This window comes from Hyperolius riggenbachi, chromosome 2 (assembly GCF_040937935.1).
Source record: "Hyperolius riggenbachi isolate aHypRig1 chromosome 2, aHypRig1.pri, whole genome shotgun sequence".
Taxonomy (NCBI): Eukaryota; Metazoa; Chordata; class Amphibia; order Anura; family Hyperoliidae; genus Hyperolius; species Hyperolius riggenbachi.
In genome coordinates this window covers 234,528,974-234,553,556 of record NC_090647.1, presented here as the reverse complement: position 1 = coordinate 234,553,556, position 24,583 = coordinate 234,528,974, and the positions used below count along the sequence as shown (strand labels likewise).

Genomic DNA, 24,583 nt, shown 5'->3' with positions numbered 1-24,583 from the left:
TGAGACTATGGACTTATGTATAGCCACTTTCACATATTCACTGTAAAGTGTACCTGATGTGAGAGGGATATGGGAGAAGGATATCAGACAACTTGTATTGATTAACCACTTCAGACTTCAGTCGTTTTCACTTTATGCATCTGAGCAATTTTCACCTCCCATTAATTAGCCTATAACTTTATCTCTACTTATCACAATAAACTGATCTATATCTTGTTTTTTCCACCACCAATTAGGCTTTCTTTGGGGGGTACATTTTGCTAAGAGCCACTTTACTGTAGATGCATTTTAACAGGAAGAATAAGAAAAAAACGGAAAAAATTCATTATTTCTCAGTTTTCAGCCATTATAGTTTTAAAATAATGCATAATTAAAACTCACGTATTGTATTTACCCATATGTCCCGGTTATTACACCGTTAAAATTATGTCCCTATCACAATGTATGGCGACAATATTTTATTTGGAAATAAAGGTGCATTTTTTCCGTTTTGCATCTATCACTATTTACAAGTTTAAAATAAAAAAATAGAAATATTTCATCTTTACATTGATATTTAAAAAGTTTAGACCCATAGGTAAATATTTACATGTTTTTTTTAATTGTAATGTTGTTGTTTTTTTTTTTTGTATTAAACATTTTATTTGGGTATTTTTGGGAGGGTGGGATGTAAAACATAGTTTTATAATGTAAATGTGTCTTGAGTTTTATTTTTTTCACTTTTAGTTGTAGTTTTACTTTTTGGCCACAAGATGGCGGCCATGAGTTTGTTTACATGACATCACTCTAAGCGTAACACACGCTTAGAGCAACGCATGGGGTACGTTACAGCCAGAAAAAGCGAAGCTTCCGAGAGAAGCTGTCGCTTTTTCAGCGGGGGAGAGGAATCAGTGATCGGGCACCATAGCCCAATTCACTGATTGCCAGGCTAACGAATCGCGGCCGCGGGAGCGCGCGGACGCGCACATGGAAACCTGGGCGTAGCTAGTACATCCAGGAGGCCAAAGTAGTTAAAATGAAATAAATATGGCAGACTCCATATGCCTACCCATTCAGGTCCCCTTTAAACCCTTTTTTCTGTATATATAGTCATTAGGGAATGTTTTAGCTTGTCTCAATAAAAGTTGTGTTTCAATTGTACCTATATGAGAGGTAGAGTCTTTGTGACTTAGTGTTCACTGTTCACTGTCAAATTGGCTTGCTTTTCTCAAAATGTACAACACTGCAATAATACGCAAACAACTATTACATTTAAGAATTCAAGTAGATATGATTTGAAGCAGATTCCCTTTCATTTCATAATAAAACAGTATTCTTCAAAAAGCTGACTGCCCAGTGAGTTATTCTCTTATTAGAGTAAAAGAAAGTGAAGTTGGCAGATGAAAGAACACACCTGATCCTGTTGTACCACTGACAGTAAAGTTATGCTGTGTTGCGGATCATCTAGTTTCAGTTGCATTATGACCCCAAATATGTACTTCTACCACCTCTGCTGCTTCCCCTCATCCTCCTGAGAGGCATGGGATCAGGGGGACTTCCAGGCAACTGGTATTGTTTAAAAGGAAATAAATATGTAGCCTTAATCTCACTTTCAACTTGTTAAGATCAGGAGCTAGCAAAGCTGCTCAGCACTCAGTCTGGAGACAGCAGGATTCCACACTTCTATATAGCAAACACACTTCAGTCCTCACCCGCTAAACCTTCTGGCTACGGTATCAGGGAGACATGCTCACGGTGTTCATTATTGGGAAGAAACATGTGAGGCAATAGTACAAAATGGTGCAGAGCGGACACTGTCTTGTCACTGATGTTTATTTCCCATAGGTTACAGACAACATAGCGTGCATAAGTCACAAAGTTTGCATCAAACCTAGTTCTGTCACATGTATGGGTGGGAAGAGGTGGAGGTACTGGGGGAAGCAGGATGGGACATTCTCCTGCCCAGTCTCCACCACTTTGTACTACTGCCTCACTCTCACCTTGGCTTCCCTTTAAACTGTACTGACTAAGGCCTCTTGCACACTGCATGCATTTCGAATTCCTATACCGCTTTTTAATTGGCATTTACCTCCGATTCCGATTTCTAATCTTTACTGCATGCTGCATTTTTTGATCCATTTTTCTGTTGAATGCATTCATGGAAAATTGAAAATCGGAATCGGAAATGGAATCAGAATCAGAAAACAGATTTGCAGTGTGCAGGGAACCTTATGTCTGCACAGTAGAGTTGAGCAAAAAGACTAATAATTTTAGCTTCCAGGTAATATAATGAGATTCTCAATGTTAGTAAAAGGGCATTTAAGATTAAAGGGTTTTTAGGCATTGCAGCAATATTTCATGGCTGCGGGCTTCCTTTGGCTCATGTTTGGAAATTTAGATTAGTGGTGCTTTAGCAGCTGCACTAGGCTATATTCCAAGCCTGTGTACAGTGAAAACCACTGCCCAGGTCACTGGCAGAAAATGCTTTTTTTTGGCTCTGGATCTGGATTCATTGTGGCAATTAATCTCAGCAATGTTTTTTTTTTAAATTGACATTGACTGTAGTGGCAAAGTAAATGTTTTTCAGAATCACTTGTTGTAGCAGTACTGCACATTTCACATCCTGGGGCTGTGTCATAATAGACTTTTTACTTTAGATACGGGAGAGATTCAGAAACATACTTTATTTGACTATAAAATTGATTCACCTTATCCTTCCCAGTAGAAAGCTGGAGTTAGAGTATTGTCTATACTTATAAGTTATGACATTCCAGAATTCAATATTTTACAACTGAATCCTTCTGGTCTCAGGGCCAATAAAGCATACAGCATAATTGGCTTAGAAAAAAAATTATATTAAGAAAAATAATAATTATGTCTGATTTAGAGGAAGCTAAGCAACATATTGACCTTCCCGCTACTTAATGGTCTTTCTGCTCTTTTTACAGCTCAAGAATGTGATTTCTATTACCTAGTACTTTTTGCTGCTTTCAAATAGTATTTCACAGCAGTGCTTAAAAAGCTTGAGTTACTTATTCATAAAAGCCAAAAAGAAAAGTTCAGTTGCTCTGAAAAACAAATATTTTAGAGTGAATCAATAAGACATTTTGCTTTCAGTGAATTTAGGAATAGACAGACTTAATATTTTTCTGCAATTGTGAATTATGAAATACAGTGTATATCCTACTATGATAGGAGATACTGTATACAGTGTTTACAGTCTATCTCCTGTAGATTTATGTGATATTTCTTCACCAACTTCGGTACACAAACGTTCCTTAGCTGGTTACTCTGAAAGTAACAGACAGTGGGATATCTATCCATATTAACTAAAATGACAGTAGGACACACCACAACTTTGTCCATATCTGGAGAAACATATGGTGACTGAGAGATTTAAAGTCCAAGCAAAACAAAAACAAAACAAAAATGAATCTGAAATCTGCCTATGCTGTTGGTAACATTTTGAAGTGTCTGTTTTAGCTTATAAAGCTCCAAACAAGAATGTAATCAACACTTTTCCCAGTATGGTAACTGTTACCTGGTACAAATCTGGATATCTGACACCATCCGGTAACTCCCGGCTCTTTAACCACTTGCTGACCGCGCACTCATAACGCGCGTTGGCAAAGTGGTAGCTGCAGGACCAGCGACGCACACATCTGCGTCGCCGGCTGCAGGCTAATTAATCAGGAAACAGCCGCTCGCTCGCTCGCTGCGGTGGAGGGGGCTTTGAGGTGCCCCCCACCACCACCCACACGCATGCAGGAGCGATCAGACCCCCCCAGCACATCATCCCCCTAGTGGGGAAAAAAGGGGGTCGATCTGGTCGCTCTGCCTGTTATTTGATCTGTGCCGGGGGCTGTAGAGCCCACCCAGCACAGATCTTAGAAATCAGCGCTGGTCCTTAAGGGGGGGGGGGGTAAAGGCTGAGTCCTGAAGTGGTTAATATACTACAAGTGGTGGTTGATCCAAGGATGTGCTGTTGCCTGATTTGTAAAGCATTATGAAAGCTGAATATCTGGAGGGGTGCAGGTGGTTATTCCTAAGCCATAGCTTAGCAATCCAACCAGGGATCAGCACTGTAACTTACAGTGTGCAGAATCTTGAAAATCCTGCCCCATTCCCAGCTTGAAGCTGCCTCAATAAATGACAGGAGAAGCGTTTATCATCTTATCATAGCATGTGGCTGCATTATTACAGCAGACATGTGTTGCAATAGATTAGTGACCTAGTAAATAAATCAAATTGCATAATGTTTTTCTTACTTGTTTGGTCTTGAGCTATAATGTATTTTTTAACAGAAAAAGGAATGATCACTGGACATGCACATGGAGATTTTTTGTTGTTTCTCTCAAGTAAGTTTATTGAACAAAAAAGGAAAAATACAATAAACAATAATAGGAATAATTTCTTGAACAGAATGGCAAGAAAGTCAAAGACTTGGGCTTCAGGCCCATAAAGCTGTTCCAGCCATAAAGAGGGATTGTCAGCTACAAAATCAAATTTCATTTACCCACTGCTCTATGTGTACATTGTGTAACCCGGAACCTTAACCTGCATTGCAAGCACTCCAATCTATTCAAAATGTTTCTGCTGTAATAAATCTTACCTCAGTCTGCCTGGCTCTATTTTCACCATCGCTGAGGAGAAGGAAGTTTGTCATCCTCCCTCCCATGTTCCTGCCCCTCACTGATTAGCTCAGGGCAGTTCAGTGAGCTGCTGAGCTGAAATCTGATCTCTGCTCAGATGTACAAAGCAAGCTTTATTAGATCAGGTAAAATATACATATTTAACTGATATGAATTGTTTACCATGTCTATTACCTTACCTCATTTTAACAAGACAAGTTTTAATCAGAAATCTGGTTCAATATCGATCACTCCACATGAACAACACCTGATATGGACTACAGACGCCTGCATATAAGGGAGAGGATAAGCCGTTGCCACCCCTCTCCACAAGCCCAGGGTCCCCTTGTAGCAACAGGGGCTGCTTTCTCTATAGTTACACCTTTAAACCTAACGTTTAATCCATTCGAAATACTGTACAATACATGCCTAGCTTACGATGTTCAGACAGCTATAACAGGATCTTCCATAATACTGCTATGACATGTAAGCACATACATTTTACCTTGTGGTATGAAAGGAAAACTCTTAAATCCAATGTCATCTATAATAACACTCTGAAGTGAGATTAAATATTTCTTACATGTTCTTTTCTTATATTTATATATATTATTTATTACAAGCACAGGTTGAATTAAATGCCAGGGTTGGAAAATAAGTAGTGGTTATGGATTAGTTTTAGAGAAATCTGCTGTTAGCCTGGCATTAAGTAAAGGACGAACTGTAGATCAATTTCTTATCTGCAAATAACTTTCAAACTAAAAATCAATTTCTCAAGTCCTAGGTGAAGTCCTAGGTGGAGTTTGCTTGATTGTTTAATAAAAGTTCACCTTTACTTTGACTCCTGCATTTGGTGGTATTTAAGCGTTGAGAGAACGGAAAAAAAGAAAAAAAAAGAGAAGAATGGAAACGTTCACATTTAGCTCTACAGTATTTTCACTCTGTGCCTCTCTCCTGTAGTCTGAAAAACCATATGACATTTTAAAAAGAATATTGTTATTTTCCAGCCACCATCTTAATAAAAAACTATTGCATCAATCTTCTGTAGCACTTTACAGAGTAAGAAACAAACATGGGTATATAATGCAAGCATAATACAGACGTAGGTTCATAATGCAGAGTTAATAGACAACAAAAATGTCACAATATCTAGGAAAAATTCCAGGAATTGCAAAGGAAAGAGAGCCCTCGCCTTACAAGCATATAACTTAAAGGTAAAGTGAGAAAAATATGTAAGGCAATGAATAAGCTATATATCTGAAGGTGATGCATTTCCAATTCACTAATGGACCAAAGATTTGTGAAAATTAGCTATCAGTGTGACATGATCCAGAGTACCACTGAGAGAGACTGTAGGAGGAAATGAGTGAGGAAAGTTTGATTGCAGCAGGGTGGCTTGTGTTACTGGGGATGCTCAAGTCACATATAATGATAGTAAGAATTTCAGTAGATATCAACTTCAGAAGTCGTGAAGAGAAATTACCAATGAATAGAACAGGAACAGGAGGTCCGTCGATATTTTCAGTTTTAAACTGGTGGTGGTGGTGGTGGGGAGTATAGAAGAGTGAAGGAAGGAAGGAACAAACAAACAACTGAACATGGGATTGAAGGACTTACATGAGTATCAATCAGAGAGGAGAATGCCGACCACACCAGCCTTTTTTTTGTTTCTACTTCTAGGGATATGGCTGAGGTTTAGTCTTTTTTTAAGCTACATGCAACAGCATGCCTAGATCTTACCTGGTGATATAAACTGGAAATCACCTCAGAATCTAGATAACATGAATGCTAACTAAAGGAATAAATAAATAAATAAAATAGTGCTGAAGCAGCAGTTCAGAAATTATCAGAGCAACTTTCAAACATGATTCTGTTCAATCTGACCACCGAGCCTGACCTCCATTACATTCGGTGGTGGTGGTAGTGATAGTGGTGGTGGTGGGGGGGGGAAGGGGTTAGAGGGGGGGCAAAAGGCAATTTTGGTGTTGAGATTGACCCTCTATAGCAGCACAATGGCTGAGAATGAGGGGTTGTGGTAAAATAAATTATCAATAAACAAATGAAAACTGACCTGACACCATTTGAACACTAATGCCACTCAAATGTTTGGGTTAACAATGTAATTTAGTCATCAGAGATCTGTACTTTAGCTGTGGTAGTGCTGAAGGTCCAGCCTGGCAAAGGGTTCCTCTCCTCTGCAACCAAGCAAAAAGAAAATGCAATTGATGTGGATTACCATTCTGGATGATTAAATAGCAATACAAACAATGTGACTGTTGTGGATTTACATCTGAGGGCATAAATAAAATGTTTTGTACAGGAAGGTTGGTATGTTTTCATATTTTAGTTAGATGAAGGTTTAGTTTTTCTGATATATATTTTGTAAAGCTTGCAACCCTTTGGGGTAATATGTAGTACACATGTATCCCTGTAATCGTTCTCTATAGAGCAGTGGATATCTTACTACCTGTCCTCAATGTAGGCACCTTTTATAAAGGCATCACGGACAGATATGCGGCATTAATTATTGATCTAGTAAATTGAATAATTAGTAATGTTACCATCTGCACAGATGATATAAAGTTATGCCAAAATGAACAACACTAAGTGGGAATCTAGACAGCATTTGGCAAATTAAATTTAATATTGATAGATATAATGGCTTGGACTTTGGATGTGCTAATGGTAAAGCACCATATAAAATAAATGGCCTAAAGCTGTAAACATCAGACTTGGAGAAGTACTTTGAAATACTGGTTGATAACAGATTAAGCAACCATATTCAATGCCAAGCTCAAGCAGCTAAAGCAAAAAAAAGTTTCTGGGTTGCATGAAATGAGAAATAAAACCATGTGTTGCTAGTATACTGCTCCCTGTGTAGAAGCCACTTGTGAGTCCACATGTGGAGTATGGGGTACAGTTGTGGGCAAGTTTTATAGCAGGTACAAAAACAGACAACTAATTCAGAGGGATAGAAGGTCTCTCCTGGGTCTCAAATTGCCTTAAAGGGGTTCTGCGGCCCTTTTTCAAAATGTAGTTTAAACGAGTAGTTATTTTCCTTTATCATGTACTATTTTTTTTCCCTATCTTGTATTTTAAAAGCATTCCTGTCTCTCTCCTGCTCCTTTCACATTATTCGTCTAGTAAACTAGACGAATATTTGGCTGCACGAACAGACAAAGCAGCAGCTCTTCCTTCCTGTTCTGCCTCTCCCTCCCCCTTCACACATCATCTGGTGAGTCATCCCTGACCTTAGCAGCATTCCTGAGAGCTGGGGGAAGGAGGCTGAATGACGGGAGGAGAGCTTCCTCCTGTATTTTTCAGCTCTGCTTTCCCTGTAAAGGAGAATAATCAGGGACAGAGCTTATCTCTTATCTCACGGAGGATGCGACTGTTTTATGTCAGTGAGCCGCTCACAAGAGCTGGCACATGCACAGTTAGAAAAGGCTCTCGTCCATGGCAAGGCAATGAGTGCATGCAAATAGCGATAACTCGGAAGTAGTTCTGGAGTCATGTGAAATTGTGGCCATCTTGCCGATTGTTATTAAAGGTATGATTTATTGATTTTGTAATTTATAGGCAGCGGGGAGCGGCGAAAATATAAGTCATTAAGAGGGCAAAAAATGGGGGAGACGTTCATATGTTTATTTTATTAGGGAAAAAACCACCACAGTTCTTCTTTAAGATTAAAATGATCTCCTGAAGATAAAGCAGATGGTCCATTCTAACTCTAGCTGCATCCACCACAGACTCCACCCAATGCATTTCTTCCCATGTGACTCTTATCAGGTGCTGGAGGTGGACCTGTTAGCCAGCTCACTTTGAAGCCTCCCACCTAAAACAGCTTTGCTCAGTAACCAATACTCATCTGTGTTGAAACAAATGATTGAAAAAGGAACCCTTTCCTTACCAACATTGTACATGACTATGTTTAAATAATCATGGAACCTTTAACCTGCTTGCAGATGTTTCATGTGAAATAGACACAGAGTAATAACATTAATGGATGTAAGCCCCTTATAGTTTAGCACAAGGGTTTAATGTCAATTTTCTAATTTATCTAAAAAGCTATACAAATGTTAGAAGTGTCATGTACAAAACAAAGGCAATCCCCACTTTTATCCAGTGCTTCATGTGCTATTTAATCTCCATGTGGTGGTTTAGGCCTTAGATCACTTTTTTTTATCCTTTTGCATTTGTATTCAGCCATTTCCTTTCTTCAGAGTGAAATAGCTAATTACTAAAGAGAACAATTCACCCATTTGTATGCTGAAATGAACACAATTTAGTTTCTCAATTTGTGCACAAATTAAAGAATACTACAGAGGCTTGTTCTAGAGACTTTGCATATTAGTATTTTGAAAGTCATTTGACTCTATTCATAGATAGCTCATGATAAAATATTCATGTAAACTGTGCTCTAGATAAGGAATAAAAAATATGAACTGTGTTTGACATCTCTCTGTAGGCATCCATGTCCATTTTTATCAGGCATGAACAGTTATAAATATGAGTTCACATTATAAAATGAAGAAGAAATAAAAAAAAGACCGGTTAAGATATAAAAACATTTATTTGTATTTACAGAAGTTCAGTCATTTTAATTATTTACCATTTCATTTAACAAAAACAGGTTGGCTTGGGTCAGACTTGGTACTTTGTTGTGTTTGTCATGCATAGAACAAAGCATCTATATACCAGAATGCTTTATGGGTATTTGCAATGCAAGTTATTTTATGAGGTGTGGTATAGAAAAATATGACATGCTAGATCATTGTTTTGTTAGGTTATAGTAATATTTATCATTATATGATTAGCCAGAGTGAATGGTCTCCTAAAAGTATACCTTTACCCATGGAAGTGCAGAAAAATCTGCATAGACCAATGCATCCTATGTTTTGTAGCCAGATGAAAAGGAAAGTGAGGTTCCGCACAATGTACCATGAAAAAAATATATGAACCTTTATTAAATCTTGACTAAAAATACAACACAGAAGTATCAACAAGTGGCTGACATATTTCGGACGCACAATGGTCCTTAACCTTTTCGGGACCGGCCACCTACCCCCCCTTAAGGACCAGGCATTTTGCGCGGGAAGGGGGTGCGCGCATTTGGGGGGGTCAGGCGGCCGGATCCCGTGTGTGGCTGGCTGCTTTTGTTTCCCCCCATCGTGGCCTGGGCCCCCCCTTCTGCCAGCAGCCTTCACTTACCTTCCAGGCTCCAGCGATGAGCCGCACAGGACCCTCTTCTCCGGCCGGCATCTCCGTTCTGTCTGAAGATCAGTTCCGGGTCGCGGCTTGATGACGTCATCAAGCCGTGACCCGACGCTGACGTCAGATGGAGCGGAGATGCCGGCCAGAGCGGAGGGGGGTGCCGATCGTCGCTGGAATGGCAGGGAGGTGAGTGGATCCTCTTCTTTTCCCCCCTGCCGCCGCAGCTGTCAAAGGGATCACTACGATCCGACGGCGATCGTAGTGATCACGTGATCAGCAGCCATACGCGATGGCTGCTGATCACTCGGGGGAGATGTCGGCTGTCATATGACAGCTTAATCTCCCCCTCCGGGTGCGCACAATCGCATCGGGAGCGGAAACTGCGGGCCGGCGTAGATCCTATGCCGCATCAGGCTAGAACAGCCACAAGTGCGGCGTAGAATCTAATGCCGGTGGTCCCGAAAAGGTTAATCATAGCACAAGTTAAAAGTCAGTGATGAGGTGAATATAAACAATTAACCACATCCCTTCCTCCAGGAGCTCACCACCAACCACTACTACAAAGGTGGAATGATAAGAGGGGGGGGGGGGAAGCAACTGCCTGTATGCATATAAAAACACATGAAAATAAGCATATAAAATAAGGGGAGACAAGTGCAAGAAGCGCATTGCATGCTAAAGACAAATATACATGTCCCACAACTAACCCACAATAAAAATGAGGGGATATTGAGAAGAAAATGTTTTGTAGCCACTGTGCCCATCTGGAATACATAATGCAGTTTTGGGCAGCACATTACAAGTAGAATATTAAATATTTAAACCCGGAATAAATATGGGCAACTAAACAAATTGGCTACACTGGTCTTATTTAAAGATTAGAGACTCAGAGACAAACTAATTAATATGTATAAATACACAGAAGGGCAATATAGAAACTTGGCAAATGAGCTTTTTATTCTTATGTCTGAACAAAGGACAAGAGGGACATGGACTGCATATTTAGAAAATAGAGATTTTGTCATGTGCATTATCTTATCACAGGAAATAGCTATGACAATGTCTATATTTACATAGCTTGCATGTTTTACTTGCAAGGGCATCCACAGCAATAATTATTAGGTAGAGGATGGTGACACCTTGATCCAATGAAAGAAGCAATTTCATTCCCTCTGGAATATGCTTTAGTGAGGCTCAAAAGACTAAACTTATTGAGCATGTGTCTTTTTTTTTGGTTTAGAGAATTATTCAGCTACAGTTTATAGCATTTAAGCAAGTTTTGCTAATTAATCCCAACAAAAGAGGAAAGAGAGAGAAAAGGAGAGAAAAGGTTCACCCTCATTATAACACCTGTGTAATGCAACAGACCACTGTGAAACCAGTCTTAAAGAGAACCCAAGGTGGGATTTAATTATGTTAGTGGGGCACAGAGGCTGGTTGTGCACACTATCACCAGCCTTTGTTGCCCCATGGAGTGCCTCCAGGACCCCCCTGCGTGCCGCTATACCCCCGCAGTGCTAGCGACACGCAGCGTGTCGCCAGCACAATGTTTACCTATGCCTTTCTGTTAGCGCCGCTCCTCCACCTCCTTCGTATCGGTGCTACCCACCCACGTCCCTTCCCTCCTGCTGATTGGAGGGAAGTGACACGGGGGGGGTAGCGCCGATACGGAGGAGGCGGGGGAGCGGCGCTAACAGACAGGCATAGATAAACATTGTACTGGTGACACGCTGTGTGTCGCTAGCACTGCGGGGGATATAGCGGCATGCAGGGGGGTCCTGGAGGCACACCATGGGGCAACAGAGCCTGGTGTTAGTGTGCACAACCAGACTGTGCCCCCCTAACGTAATTAAATCCCACCTCGGGTTCTCTTTAAGGAACTATGAGGGAAAACTCCCTTTGGTACCTGAAAGCTGAGTCGGACAAGATAAGACACAAAACATTTTTATTGCACGTTTCTCCTGGCGGACTCAAAGCTCCAGAGCTGAAGTCACTAGGGCGGGCTCTGTAGGCATTAGCAGTGTTAGGGAGTCTTGCCCAAGGTCTCCTCACTGAATAGGTGCTGGCTTACTGAAAAGGAAGAGCCAAGATTCAAACCCTGGTCTCCTGTGTCAGAGGCAGAGCCATTAACCAGTCCAATCCAGCCAAAAGTAGTATCATCAAAGAAATTTTGTTTTGGTAAAATGTCTATAGGCAAAAGTAAATATTGTTTAAGTTAAAATTAATTATTATAAGTTAAAAAAGACCAAGGAAAAAAAAAAGGATTTGGCATAAAATCTCAAGAGTTTATAGAAAATTAAGTAAGAATAAAGGTCATGAGGGACAAATCACAGGTGTGAAGAAGAGAAAGTTAGAAAAAAATCCTTGCGCATAATCATAAAAGACTCAACTGGACTGAACCAGAGCATTTCTCCTCTGTGCCAACACTGAATCCTACACTTACGCTGCACATTGGTGTGAAAAGAAGTTAGAAAAGAACATGAGCACAAGAGGAATAATTGTAATGCTGTTTATAACATTTAGGTGTGGCCTCATCATGGACACAAAACAGTCCAGCTTACATGAACAAGAGCAGATTTAGTAAAAAAAAATATTATATGCCCTTTCACGTGGTCAAAGGCCTCAATTCACTAAGATCATGCTGGAGATAATAAGGCAAAATAAAACTTGCCACCACACTGTGAGAGAGTTAACTTATCTCTTCATTAGTTAAGTTACCTCCTCTGTAGTTAATTTACCTCCTCTGTAGTCATTTTCACACGCAGTTAATTAAGAGCCTGTCTTTAACTCTGGAGTTATTTTAAGGATTGAAGAGTTAACTTAAAGACAGAAGAGGTAACTTTAGGTTTGCCTGAGGTAAAATGTTTCCTGCATACTACATGCCACATCATCATGGTGGTAACTCTAGAAACATTATTAAAGACAGGAGATAAGCTTAGTGAATTGAGGCCATTGTCTGTTTACATGTGCTAGTTGGTTAGCAGTGGCGACACAAATCTTCACAACTGTTTTAGGGTATCTATTTGTTCTAAATCATACCCATGATGCAAAAAAGCATCAGTCATGAGCTTGCACCTCTTTAGAACATAGAGGACATGTTCACAAAATGTTTTGTGAATCTGTTTTTTTCGGCACATCCTTATTGGCAAAACAGAAAAACAACACTTGGAAAAATTAAATGGTAGTAACTACATACTAAGCTTGATCAAATATACATTTTTTTATAACTAAGCATAAATGTTTTTACCTAAGAAGGAGGGAAGAGGAGCAAGAGTACTCCCTAATGTCTTACCTCAAGGAGAACTATTGGTCAGAACAGAACTCCTCTAACTCGGCTGAAACCACTACTTCTCCCAAACTAGGTAGGAAATGGGACAGACTGTCTGTAAGGGCCAGTGCACACCAAAAAGCGCTAGCGTAAAAGCAAACGCTTAGCGCTTTTTTAAGTGATTTTTTAAGGTGATCCTAGGCATGTGCCTAACACTTTTCTAAGCATGCCTAGCATTTTTTTAAGCATTTTGGTGTAGGGTTTTTTATATTTTGTTACAGTAGAGCTGTAACTGAACAGTTTCTGTACCAAAAGCATTTGGAAAATCGCTCTTATCTAGCGCTTTTCAGAGCAATTTTCCACTTTCGTATATTTAACATTCTAGCTGAATTGCCTCAAAAATGTTGCAGGACCCATGTTTGCAATTGGGAAAAAAATCACATCGTCCTTGTGTGCTAGCGTTTTAAACAGTGCTCAGAAGCCCTCTTGGTGTGCACCAGCCCTAAGTAGTATTAGTTACAGCCTTCTACTAGATAAAGCAATAATGTTTGCATTAAAACACATTAGGCCTCACCAGCTATCTGTATATAATCTGATTAAAAATAACATTGTTAATAAGCAACGGTCCATACTGGGATTCAGTGAGGCAAAAGTAAACGTTTCAGGCACAGCAGTAAAATAATATTTCCTTAGTATCCAGTGAAAAATGCTGTGCTGTTATGCGTCACATTCAGATATGATTATTAACTCTGCCAAAGAGCAGAAGGAAACATAACAAATAATAGCATGCAATATTATTAAGGAAACAATTGCTAAGAGATATTACCAATGAAATGGCAACATTACAGATTTTAAATGCCAGACTGAAACAAAGCTCAGATTTCAACTCTGTGAGCTCTCTAATCAATCTGGGATGAAAAATCTCTAAACTGTGTGCAATGTGTTGTGCCTTGCAGTGCCTCAACAACGGGCAATAAAAGTGCTTGTTTGAAGAAAGGTATGCTAAATCAATGTCTGCTTCAACATATTGCAGGTAATAAGGAAAAGGCTATTGTGTAGGCACTGTATAAGGAATCAATGACTATGAGAGTGAAAATATAGTTATTATCTCTAGGCGAGTTTATGCACTTAAGACAAACCCAGTACATTTGATAGCGTACACATCATTTAACATTGAAATGCACAAACATAGCTACATATCACAGTTGTATGGTAGACTTAGGGCTTTATGTTCTGCTTATTAATGTTTAATACACATTTTATACATAAACATTTATGAGTTATGTTTAAATATTTTATTAGCCATTTCAAATATAGATAGCAGCATGCATAAGGGCAAGTTAAGTAAGCTGAACATAAAAGCTAACACACATTATAAAATAATCAATAGATATTTGCTGTGCTTCTCCTCTTTAATCACAAATATCTTCCAGGCAAAATGGTGCAGATGATAGTGAAAAAGATTACAAAGCAAAAAGAAACACTATACAGCTGAAGTAATTTATATATACTCTGTTTTTGGACTTTAAGACTCACTTTTTCTCTCCCAAAGGTTGGGGAAAAAGTCACTGTGTCTTATAGACCAAATGCAGGGAGTTTCTGACTTGTGAACACCTGCCAATACAAACCTCCAATGCGCCGCAATGTTGGGGACTCCCTGTACTGTGCCCATGTAGAGTAGGACATAGGGGGACAAACGGAGGACACAGGGGGACACAAAGCGGCATAGAGAAGGACACAAGGAGGACAGAGGCGGACACAGAAGGACACAAGGAGAACAGAGGAGGACACAGGGAGACACAAGATATACAAGGGGGCAGGAGGTACGAAGGGGGCATAATCCACAAGATGCCCCTACACCGTGGATACACCAGGTTTAGTTTATATTATTTGCCCTGGTTTTGTCCTCTAAACCTAGGTGCGTCTTATGGTCAGAAGCATTCTATAGTCCCAAAAAAATGGTAAAAGTTTCCAAAAAACATCTATGCTAAGTTTTTGGAGCTAAATATAATTTTATCATTTTTAACTAAGTTTTTGAAGGGAATCCATTTCTTCCTAAATGTTTGTTTTATAAGCTCATGAATTTTGTTTTGTGGTGATAGTGGCATAAGAAAACGGCACCTGCACAAGTTATCGAGCTGCGCTATTGTGTTCTGTGCTCAGAATCTGGTGGCATTAAAACCACTGATGACTCAAGTTTGCAAAACCGGTCTGAAAGGAGATGATTGACACCTCATACTCTTGTTCCTACTACTGACCAGTATACACGCACTATTCTAATTTAGGGTAACCATAATTTTGTGCCCCACACGTGAATACTCTTTTTATGGTTTTTTATGATTTTATGGTTCATTTATCCTGAATAAAGCGGTCTATACTTAATACTGCTGTTTTTTATCATTTTTATGATCTGTTATCATTCTTACATCGATGCTATCTGGTGCACTGACTACTTTACGCAGCTAAAGACTGGAACAGTTCTGTGACCACTGGAAGTCTCATGCTATGTACACAACCTTATAACAGGGGTTGTTATTGGCTCGTAAGCCTTTTTTCCTTTTGGGTGCTGGGAGTCACTTTTATTGGCTTGATACCTCAGACATGAGGCACGGTGGAACTGTATCATATACCTACTTGTGGCCTGCGTTGATTCAATTACATTACGGCATTAAAACTATGCCCACCAGTGTTAGGCAGCCGCAAGGTCCCAAACTGTTTATGTAATTGTAAGGGTGACAGACTGCAAAAAGGTACAAACCCCCCCCCCCCACACACACACACACACACACATTAGGCAGCCGCAAGGTCCCAAAGCCAGTGTTAGGCAGCCGCAAGGTCCCAAACTGTTTATGTAATTGTAAGGGTGACAGACTGCAAAAAGGTACACCCCCCCCCACACACACACACACACACTATGCTAAGTGGTATAAAGAGTGGATATGGAGCTGCTGATGTCACTCTCCTCTGCTATAATAAAAGACTGATGCAGCAATCAACTGCCAGGGCTGTCAAGGAAAATGGTAAGCAATATATATGGTTGATATGAGCCTTGGATGGCAATTGAGGTTAGGCATTTACCAGAATTGAAAATTAGGGATAAGACAGCAGCAGAGCTGCAATCCCTAAAAATGAATATTGGGAGAATGTCATAATCCTAATATTTTCTGCCCATATTAACAAATACCCAGAAACACTGCACCAAAATCTTAGAACTATCTTTTAGTTGGAACACAAAAATAAAATAAATGCTAGATAACATTATACCTACTGAGTAAGGCTCTCTTCCTTTGAACATTGTAAATGCCTGCACCGTAAAAAGTTTCTTATTTTGCACCAAGCCTTTTTTTGGGGCATGATTTTTGTGGGATCTGTCATTTTTACAGTGTGATCACATTTGTATTTTCCCAATGTTTCATTGGAAAAAAGAGCAGAATAAATGCACTATATCTGCGGAAAATGTAAGTACATTAGTGGAAAAAGGGCACTGCGAGTGTAATTATGATCACAGTGTTCTTGCGATCGGACAATGCTCACCAAACACATGCATTCCTAAAACTGAATTGAAAGGCAGTCAGTCAAAAAGAGTCCTAACTGAGATTACTTGGGCAGGGAAAAAAATGTGTTCAACATTTAAAGAGCAATGTCATTTTTGTTGAATGTAATGCAGTCCAATCACTTCAACTGTGTAAATCGCAAGGATTTACAGAACTCATTATTTAATTTCAGTGAATATCATTATGTATGTATTAATTCAGAAATTCTGCAGTGTTTGCAACTGAGACTACTAGAAGGGAGTGCCAACATTTACTGCCAATCATGGGATAGCTGCAGGTGCTGAAAATGAGTAAAAGTGGCTTTTGGTGGGAGTCTATTGGCAGTCTGTACTCCCTGAGTACTGTGACCAGGGTTGCATAGTAGTGTCATTTGAACTTAGTTTCAGTTTCAGAACTTCTTACCTGGATGCAAGTTGAACTGGAAAGATCATTTTTAACAATATAAACAAGATGTGTGCAACATCGATCTATTTACAGCAGCTTTATAATGAATGTATTTTTCTTTAGTAACCTCCTTGGTAGTAACCCCAAGCTATGGCCAGGGCAGAAAACCGCAGCTCAGAGCACTAACCCCGACCTGCACTCTGGGTAGCGGATGGAGGCTCTATGCAGAGCAATGTGCGCAGTGGGCGTTTCAACTCACCTCCTGGAGGATCCCAATGTCAGCCGCCATTCATCTTTCTCTCCTCCAAGGTTCTGCTTCCCCCTGATGAGATTGCTGTCTGTCATCATGACGACAGCCGGCAATCTCACTTTAGGGTTACAGCGCCACCCGGAGGACAGAGGGAAAACTGCAGCGCTGGAGCCCAGAAGGTGAGTAAGCGCTGGGGCTGCAGCAGACTCTTTGCTAGTATGATTTTTTCATGATTTTAGAGTTGAAAAGCACATGAAAAAAAATGTACGGCTTTTAGACCCTAAAATCAGAAGGAATCAGTGAGGTTAATGTGAATACTTTTAGCGGGCATCAGTTTATATGGTATTTACTGTAATTCTTGCTAATGCTGGAGAAACAAGAAGGATGCTGGGGTGGGAGATGGGTTTTGAGAAAACAGCAATATTTGTAGCCAAGGCAAGATTACTGCTCAACAGTATGAACTGTTACTGACATCATTAATTTGTAGAACTGACACCTATTCTTAACCTTTTAGCCTACCATCTGAAATGTTTTATTAAAGCTATATTGACATTTGGCCATCTTAGTACAAGCTAAAGATAAAGTCTTTGAATTGTGAATAGAGTAATTATAGAGCAATTGTGGTCTACAGATTTCATATAACTGGACTCTGCTAGGTATAATTTGTATAATTTATGAATAAATAAAACTGAAATATAGATTAATAACAGTATATAGGCACAAAAACATTGTTGCAACCAAAAATCATGACAAGTTCATGTCAGAACTCAGTCACAGTATGTTTCTCTTAAAAAAAGATAGATGTCTCATAATCAATTTGTTTGTCTATAAAGGGGAAATTTGGCCATTTCATTGATATTAAATTAATTTACTTTTTTTTTTATTATTATAAATGAAAAGAGCTATTTAAAATGAACAATATGGTGCTTCAGCTTTAGAAGACTGTAGCTTCCACGTATCTGTAATATAGTTAACAAATTCCTTAGGGGATGCTTGAAACAAATATGTAACATGCATTTTGCCATAGTTTCTCCAAGAGGGATTTTGTATGTTTGGAAAGATTTTTTATCTTATATAGCCCTAGGGGCATAGTATACATATTTCCAAAGAAAAAGGTTCAACAGCATGTAGACGTACAAACATTCTCTGAGACACAATAAAATATTGGTTTATATACAGTATGTAGAAACACTTACATTGGTGCATGGTTTCAAGGCTCAGTCCACCTACATTTTATTTTTATTTTTTTTTATTGTGGATAAATGCTGCAGAGTGCAAATACTCACTGGACTGATTTATCAAGACAGGTGCATGGAGAATTGGATATAATTCACTACAAAGGTAGAGCAATTTAGCAAAGAAACCATATGAAATCCTAAATTCATTTAACAGGTTTCTCTGGGCTCTCCAGTCTTTTTTTCCCCTTTACATGAGCCTTGATAAATAACAGCTACTGAGAATTATGTTTTGGTTTTTTTTGTTTAAGATCAAATGTGAAGCAGTTGCTTGCTTGGTTGATTTGGAGTGATGCTTCAGTTTTCTTAATGAATCAGCCACATCTGGGGTCCAAAATTCCTATCAAGTGGTACTCCAGGAGTTGGGGGTAAACTTCTATTGCAATACGTCTAGAACAAAATTTCCCAGTGGGCTGAGTTCTCAAGGATGGTTAAGAGGGTGGTCAAAGTGTAAGCATTTTACCCGTTACCTCCCTTATTGCTACATGTGTTCTGTCCCTGTGTCTGTCAGTGGTTGTAAACAGCTCCTCAAACCACTACTACTCTGTGGCCACGGTGTAGAAATCCTCACAACAATGTGTTTACAAGTAGGAGATTGAATTGATTAACCATGCTTTATACTCTGTAAGTAGTGGATTGTTTTTCTCCTTGAAGTGTGCTACACTTCTGCCACGGACCTACTGTATGTACTAGTTGGCCAGTTTACTCTAAAGTCCTACAGGCAATGTTTCAAAGCCATCCATGAGGTACTTTCATGTATTTTATGAAAATAGTCAGCCTTTCAAAAACCAGACATGGTTTATGCTAAGCTAGTGCATATGTCAACAGTTTAAACCTATTAAACATATGGTATGGTCTATTAAGGGGAAATAGAAGCATTTGAATAACTCCTCTTTCACTTAAATCTGTGGTTGCATTCTGACTGTTCACAATATACTGTAACATTGGGAATGTGATGCTTACAATTGATATTTGAAATGGAAGCTTGGAGGTTTGCCTTATGTCATTGTACAGCATGTTAAGTATTGGAATTTTTCCATATATAGCACTTTCCATTGCCGTCTCATCTCCTTTACTAAGAAAAGAAACCTTTTTTATATTTATGTACTAGCAAACTGTTCATGAAGAGAGCACTCGATCATTGATTGAGGGAATGAAAGTGGATGCCTCCTATGTGCCTTCAACATACCTAGCAGAGATTGCACGCCTCCTGCAGTCTATTGCTGAGGTTGATCTTCTACTCAACTCTTCTTGTTTCAAGAAAAAAGACTGTGAAGATCTTGCTAAACAAGATGAGTGTCTTAAGGTAAGAAAATGTATCTGTTGCATCAAGAAAACAGGACTATATGTATTTGAAGCAAATATTTTTTTTCACACAGAACTTCTAACAACGTGTGTTGATAACTGAAGTTAGCTTTGCAGATTTTTGGTAGAATGCTTAGCTTAACATTATAAGCACCCTTTTTTTTCGCTAGCTGCGATCTGCTTCAAAAAGCGGACAACAGCCCGTTTTGCTGATCACAAGAGCACCATGATTGTAATCACGTGTAGCAGTAGAAAAGGGCATTAAACGGGGCACACCATAGTCTAAAGTACTAAGCATAAGTTGGTTTTGTAAAGGCCATCATGGGCTTGTGACACAAGGAATTCTGATGGGGATATTTGCTTGACACCAGAATATGAAATGTTTAATAAATCAGTAAATTGATTAATAATATGTCAGTTTATACTTTGTGATAAGGAAGCTACTATAAATCATACTGACTTGTCCAGGCAGGGGGGGGCAGAATGTCTGCTGTTAAGAAGATGTTTACACCTAAAATTCCAAGACATATACCCAGCTGAAAGGTCATCCAAACCATCCTCATCTCATGAGTACTGAAACTGCAGTAATATGCAGAATTCATGAAACACACAGTAATTTTTTTGCAATTTGTTTTATAGTTGTTGCTCATAAATAATGACATATGTAACAGTGAATGAAAATTGCATCAAAGGTTATAAAGTCCTCCATTAGTTTATGTTTCACACTACATTCTTTTTTTCCTTGTTGGTGTGTGTGTGTGTGTGTGTGTGTGTAGTGTGTGTGTGTGTGTGTGTGTGTGTGTGTGTGTGTGTGTGTGTGTGTGTGTGTGTGTGTGTGTGTGTGTGTGTGTGTGTGTGTGTGTGTGTGTGTGTGTGTGTGTGTGTGTGTGTGTGTGTATGTGGGGGGGCAGAGTCCTTTTATTTTTTTCTAGAACATATGAAAACCCATATTCAATAAACTATTGTTTTGAATAGTATGCAATGAAATGTTTAACAAATTCTAGAAAATAATATGTATGACAGATCTGCTGGGTGTCACTTTTACCTTTCCACTGGTACTGTCATTTTCAACATGGCATGGAAAATACCAAAAAAAAATCTGGATGCATCTAGTTTTGAAAAAGGAGAGATTAGTAGAAATATTTAGGGTATGAACAATGTGTAGTAGGGATATACTCATTCAATTTACCAGTAAAGACAACACCAATAAATGATACTGTGACACACTAATAGATGCCAATATGAAGTCAAGTGTGAACACAGGGTAAATCTGAAAATGTGAACAGTGTAATCTGAAATAACTAAACTGCTTCCACCTGGTATCTCTGACTGTGCACTTAAACTATCTGGTGTGCAGAGTATCAAGCAGCAGAAAACAGAAGAAAAGTTATTGCATGCTGAAGCAGGCAAATATAAAATATTATAATATTCCAACCATTCCAACCCTCTGCTATGGTATGGATAGCAAGGTAATTTTATTAAAGGTAACCTGAAGTGAGAAGTATGTGGAGGGTGCCATATTTATTTCCTTTTACAATACCAGTTGCCTTGCAATCCTTTTGGCTGTAGTAGTGTCTGAATCATACAACTGAACAACCGTAAGCATACAGCTAATCTTGTTGGGTTTCTGTCAGAAATAACTGATCTGCATGCTTGCTCAGAGTTTATGGCTAAAATTATTAGAGACAGAGGACCAGTAGGAGAGCCAGGCAATTGGTATTGTTTAAAAGCAAATAAATATGGCAGTCTCCATATCCCTCCATATCACCTCAGGTTCACATTATACTGCATAACGTACAACATCCTTTTGTTGTACACAATATATTCAGTTGGTGGGAGGTTATAGGGGTTGATTCACTAAGACAAATAGCATGCCTTATCGGAGTTACCACGCCTTGTCAGCGTTAACATGCCTTATCAGAGTCAACATGCCTTATCAGAGTGAGTAGCATAGCGAGTGCTATAAACTTATGCCTGCTAATTGGCAATGACGAGAGCAACACTCGTCCTGCCCTGAGCCCATGCGGGTCCAAACACTTTAAAGGGCATTATCCCCGCACGTTGATTGGCCTAATAGGCTGCCTTTCAAGTTTCCTGTCAAGTGACAGGCAGCCTATTGGGCCAATCAAAAGTGTGGGGATAATGTCCTTTAAAGTAATTGGACCCGCAGGGGCTCTGGGCAGGACGAGTGGAGCTCTCATCATTGCCAATTACCAGGCATAAGTTTGTAGAGCTCGCTATGCTACTCTGATAAGGTATGTTAATCTCTGATAAGGCGTGTTAAGTCTGGTAAGGCATGCTATTTGTATTAGTGAATCAAGCCCTAAGAGAGGTGAGCATTCAACTTTTCTTGCTATTCCAATGCTTTGCAAACCCTTAAAGAGACACTGAAGCAAAAAAAAAAATATATGATATAATGAATTGGTTGTGTACTATGAATAATTACTAGAAGATTAGCAGCAAAGAAAATATTCTCATATTTTTATTTTCAGGTATATAGTGTTTTTTCTAACATTGCATTATTCTATAATATGTGCAGATTACACAACACTCAGCATTCAAAATGAGTCTTTCAGAGCAGTCTGTGAAGTAATGAACTCTCCTCTAGCAGAGGAAAAGTAAACAGTTCAATTACAGTTGAGATAATAAAAGTCAGATAACAGCCCTCTCCACGACTAAGTTAGTCGGAGAGCTTAATAGCTTTTTTGCATAGAGATAACAACTGGAGTTTCTCAACTCTTCCTGTACTGGAAACAATTAGACTGATGTATCTGATCTTAATGTTTTTTTTCTTAGCTGTACTACACATACAAATCATAATATCATTATTTTTTTTTCGCTTCAGTGTCTCTTTAAATATAATGTACAGTTCTGAAACCCTTAGCTCATTTCACTGCAAGTAAATATATCACTGGTAGTAAAAATACAAAAATACACCCACACCCTGCCTTTTTACATCCTTCCTAAACCTACTAGCTTTATTACCACTATGTTATACAAAACTAGTGGTTGTGGAACAATCACTAACAGATACAATTTCTGTTGAAATCTTGCCTGCTGTCTATCGATGCAAAGTAGCAGACAAGGAGAATGATATCAGGAAAAAATGCAACGCCCCTGCCTGGTATCACTATTTCTGTTGATGGCACTTTAATAATGCCTGTCCCCCAGGCTCGCTTCCTAAGTTTAATATTGGACTCAAGTCTCTCATTCAAACCACACATTGATAAACTATTCTATCCTCCTCTTGTCGCCTCCACCTAAAAACCATCTCCCGCATCCGCCCTTTCTCACACAGGACACTACCAAACTTTTGGCACTTTTCTTGATTATTTCATGACTAGTCTATTGCAGCACTCTGCTCTGCGGCCTCCCCGCCAACCGTTTAGCCCTGCTATAGACCATCATGATCTCTGCTGCATGACTCATACACCCTTCCTCCCACTTCTCAGACTCTGTCAGTCCCTTCACTGATTGCCAGTTACACAAAGGATAGAATTTAAACTCCTTACTCTCACCTTCAAAGTTCTCCACAACCTAGCTCCTTCCTATCTAAATAAACATATTTCCAGATACCATCCTACACGCAATCTCCACTCTGCTTACAATAGTCTCCTGTCTTCCATCCTGGTCACCTCTTCTCACTTCCACTTACAAGACTTCACTTCATCCTCTCCCCTCCTCTGGAACACTCGCCCTCAACACATCGCCGCTCACCCACACTTACTCTTTTTAGGTGCAATCTATAAACTCACGTCTTCAGGCAAGCATACTCTCCTACCTAGGACACTTCAGCTATTGACCTACATTTCTAACACCTCATACACAGCTTCCTTTTACCTATTGTCCTATCCTCTATGCCTTTAAACTGTAATGCTGGGAATACACGGCTAATCAGCCGCCGGATCGACCCCAGCCGCGTCCCCGCCGCATCCCCGCTTGTCCGCGTGTGAACGCGGATAGATTACTGCTCGTCCTTGCTGGCGCTTCCTTATCAGCGCTCGATTCCCTGCCATTGTCCGTCGGCGGGGATCGAGCAGGCGATGGTCGAGCGGCTTGATCGGGCCAGCTGAATATTATCAGCTGGCCGGATCAGCTGGTTAATACACGTTACAGAAACGTACCGTGTATCCCCAGCATAAGGCCTTTTGACCAGGGCTCTATTCTCCTTTTGTCTCTCAATGCTGTGTAATGTGCGTGCATATGTTCCACCCTTATGTAAAAATCCGTAGTTGATTTGTTCACTGCATCAGCGGTTGTCCACCATTGTCTTGTATTAACTGTTGTATTGTTTATTTTTGTATTGTTATACCCTGTATGCTCCTGTAAAGCTCCACAGAAGATTTTGGTGCTATATAAATTATCCTATACAATAAAGTCCAAGTGTCACTGCGTCCAACAGTTTTGCAGCGTCCCTGTGTCCCTGGTATGGTTTTACTGCGCGTGTGTGCAGTAACGGGCTGCAGAAGAGACCAGGGAGCGAAGTGGGTGGGTGGACAGTTGCATGCGGCGGGCAGGCACGCTCGGTGGATGCACGTCGGGTGTGCACGCATGCACAGTGACTGGGGGCGGCGGTAATGGACTTCCGAGGCCAAATAAAAAAAAGTAAAGTACCTGCATATTTTAAGGCACGGAGGATGCTGTCCGCGCCCTCTGTGCTGTTCCGGCAGGTCCCCACCGCTCGAGCCGGCCCAGGTCGGGCTCTCCTGCCTCTACAAACATGGCCTCATGAGCTGGTCGCGGCTGCGCAGTCCGCATAGCCG

General features: G+C 39.8%; 1 protein-coding gene across 15 annotated transcripts in view; it reads left to right on the top strand.

Annotated features, from left to right (window-relative positions):
* Window positions 1-24,583, top strand: part of DMD (dystrophin) — a 3,066,377-nt gene that overhangs the window by 1,421,268 nt on the left and 1,620,526 nt on the right. For all 15 annotated transcript variants that reach the window (XM_068268325.1, XM_068268327.1, XM_068268324.1 and 12 more), the window contains one exon: window positions 19,627-19,821. In XM_068268325.1, the coding sequence (XP_068124426.1) occupies window positions 19,627-19,821 (195 nt within the window). The remainder of the gene's footprint in view (window positions 1-19,626; window positions 19,822-24,583) is intronic.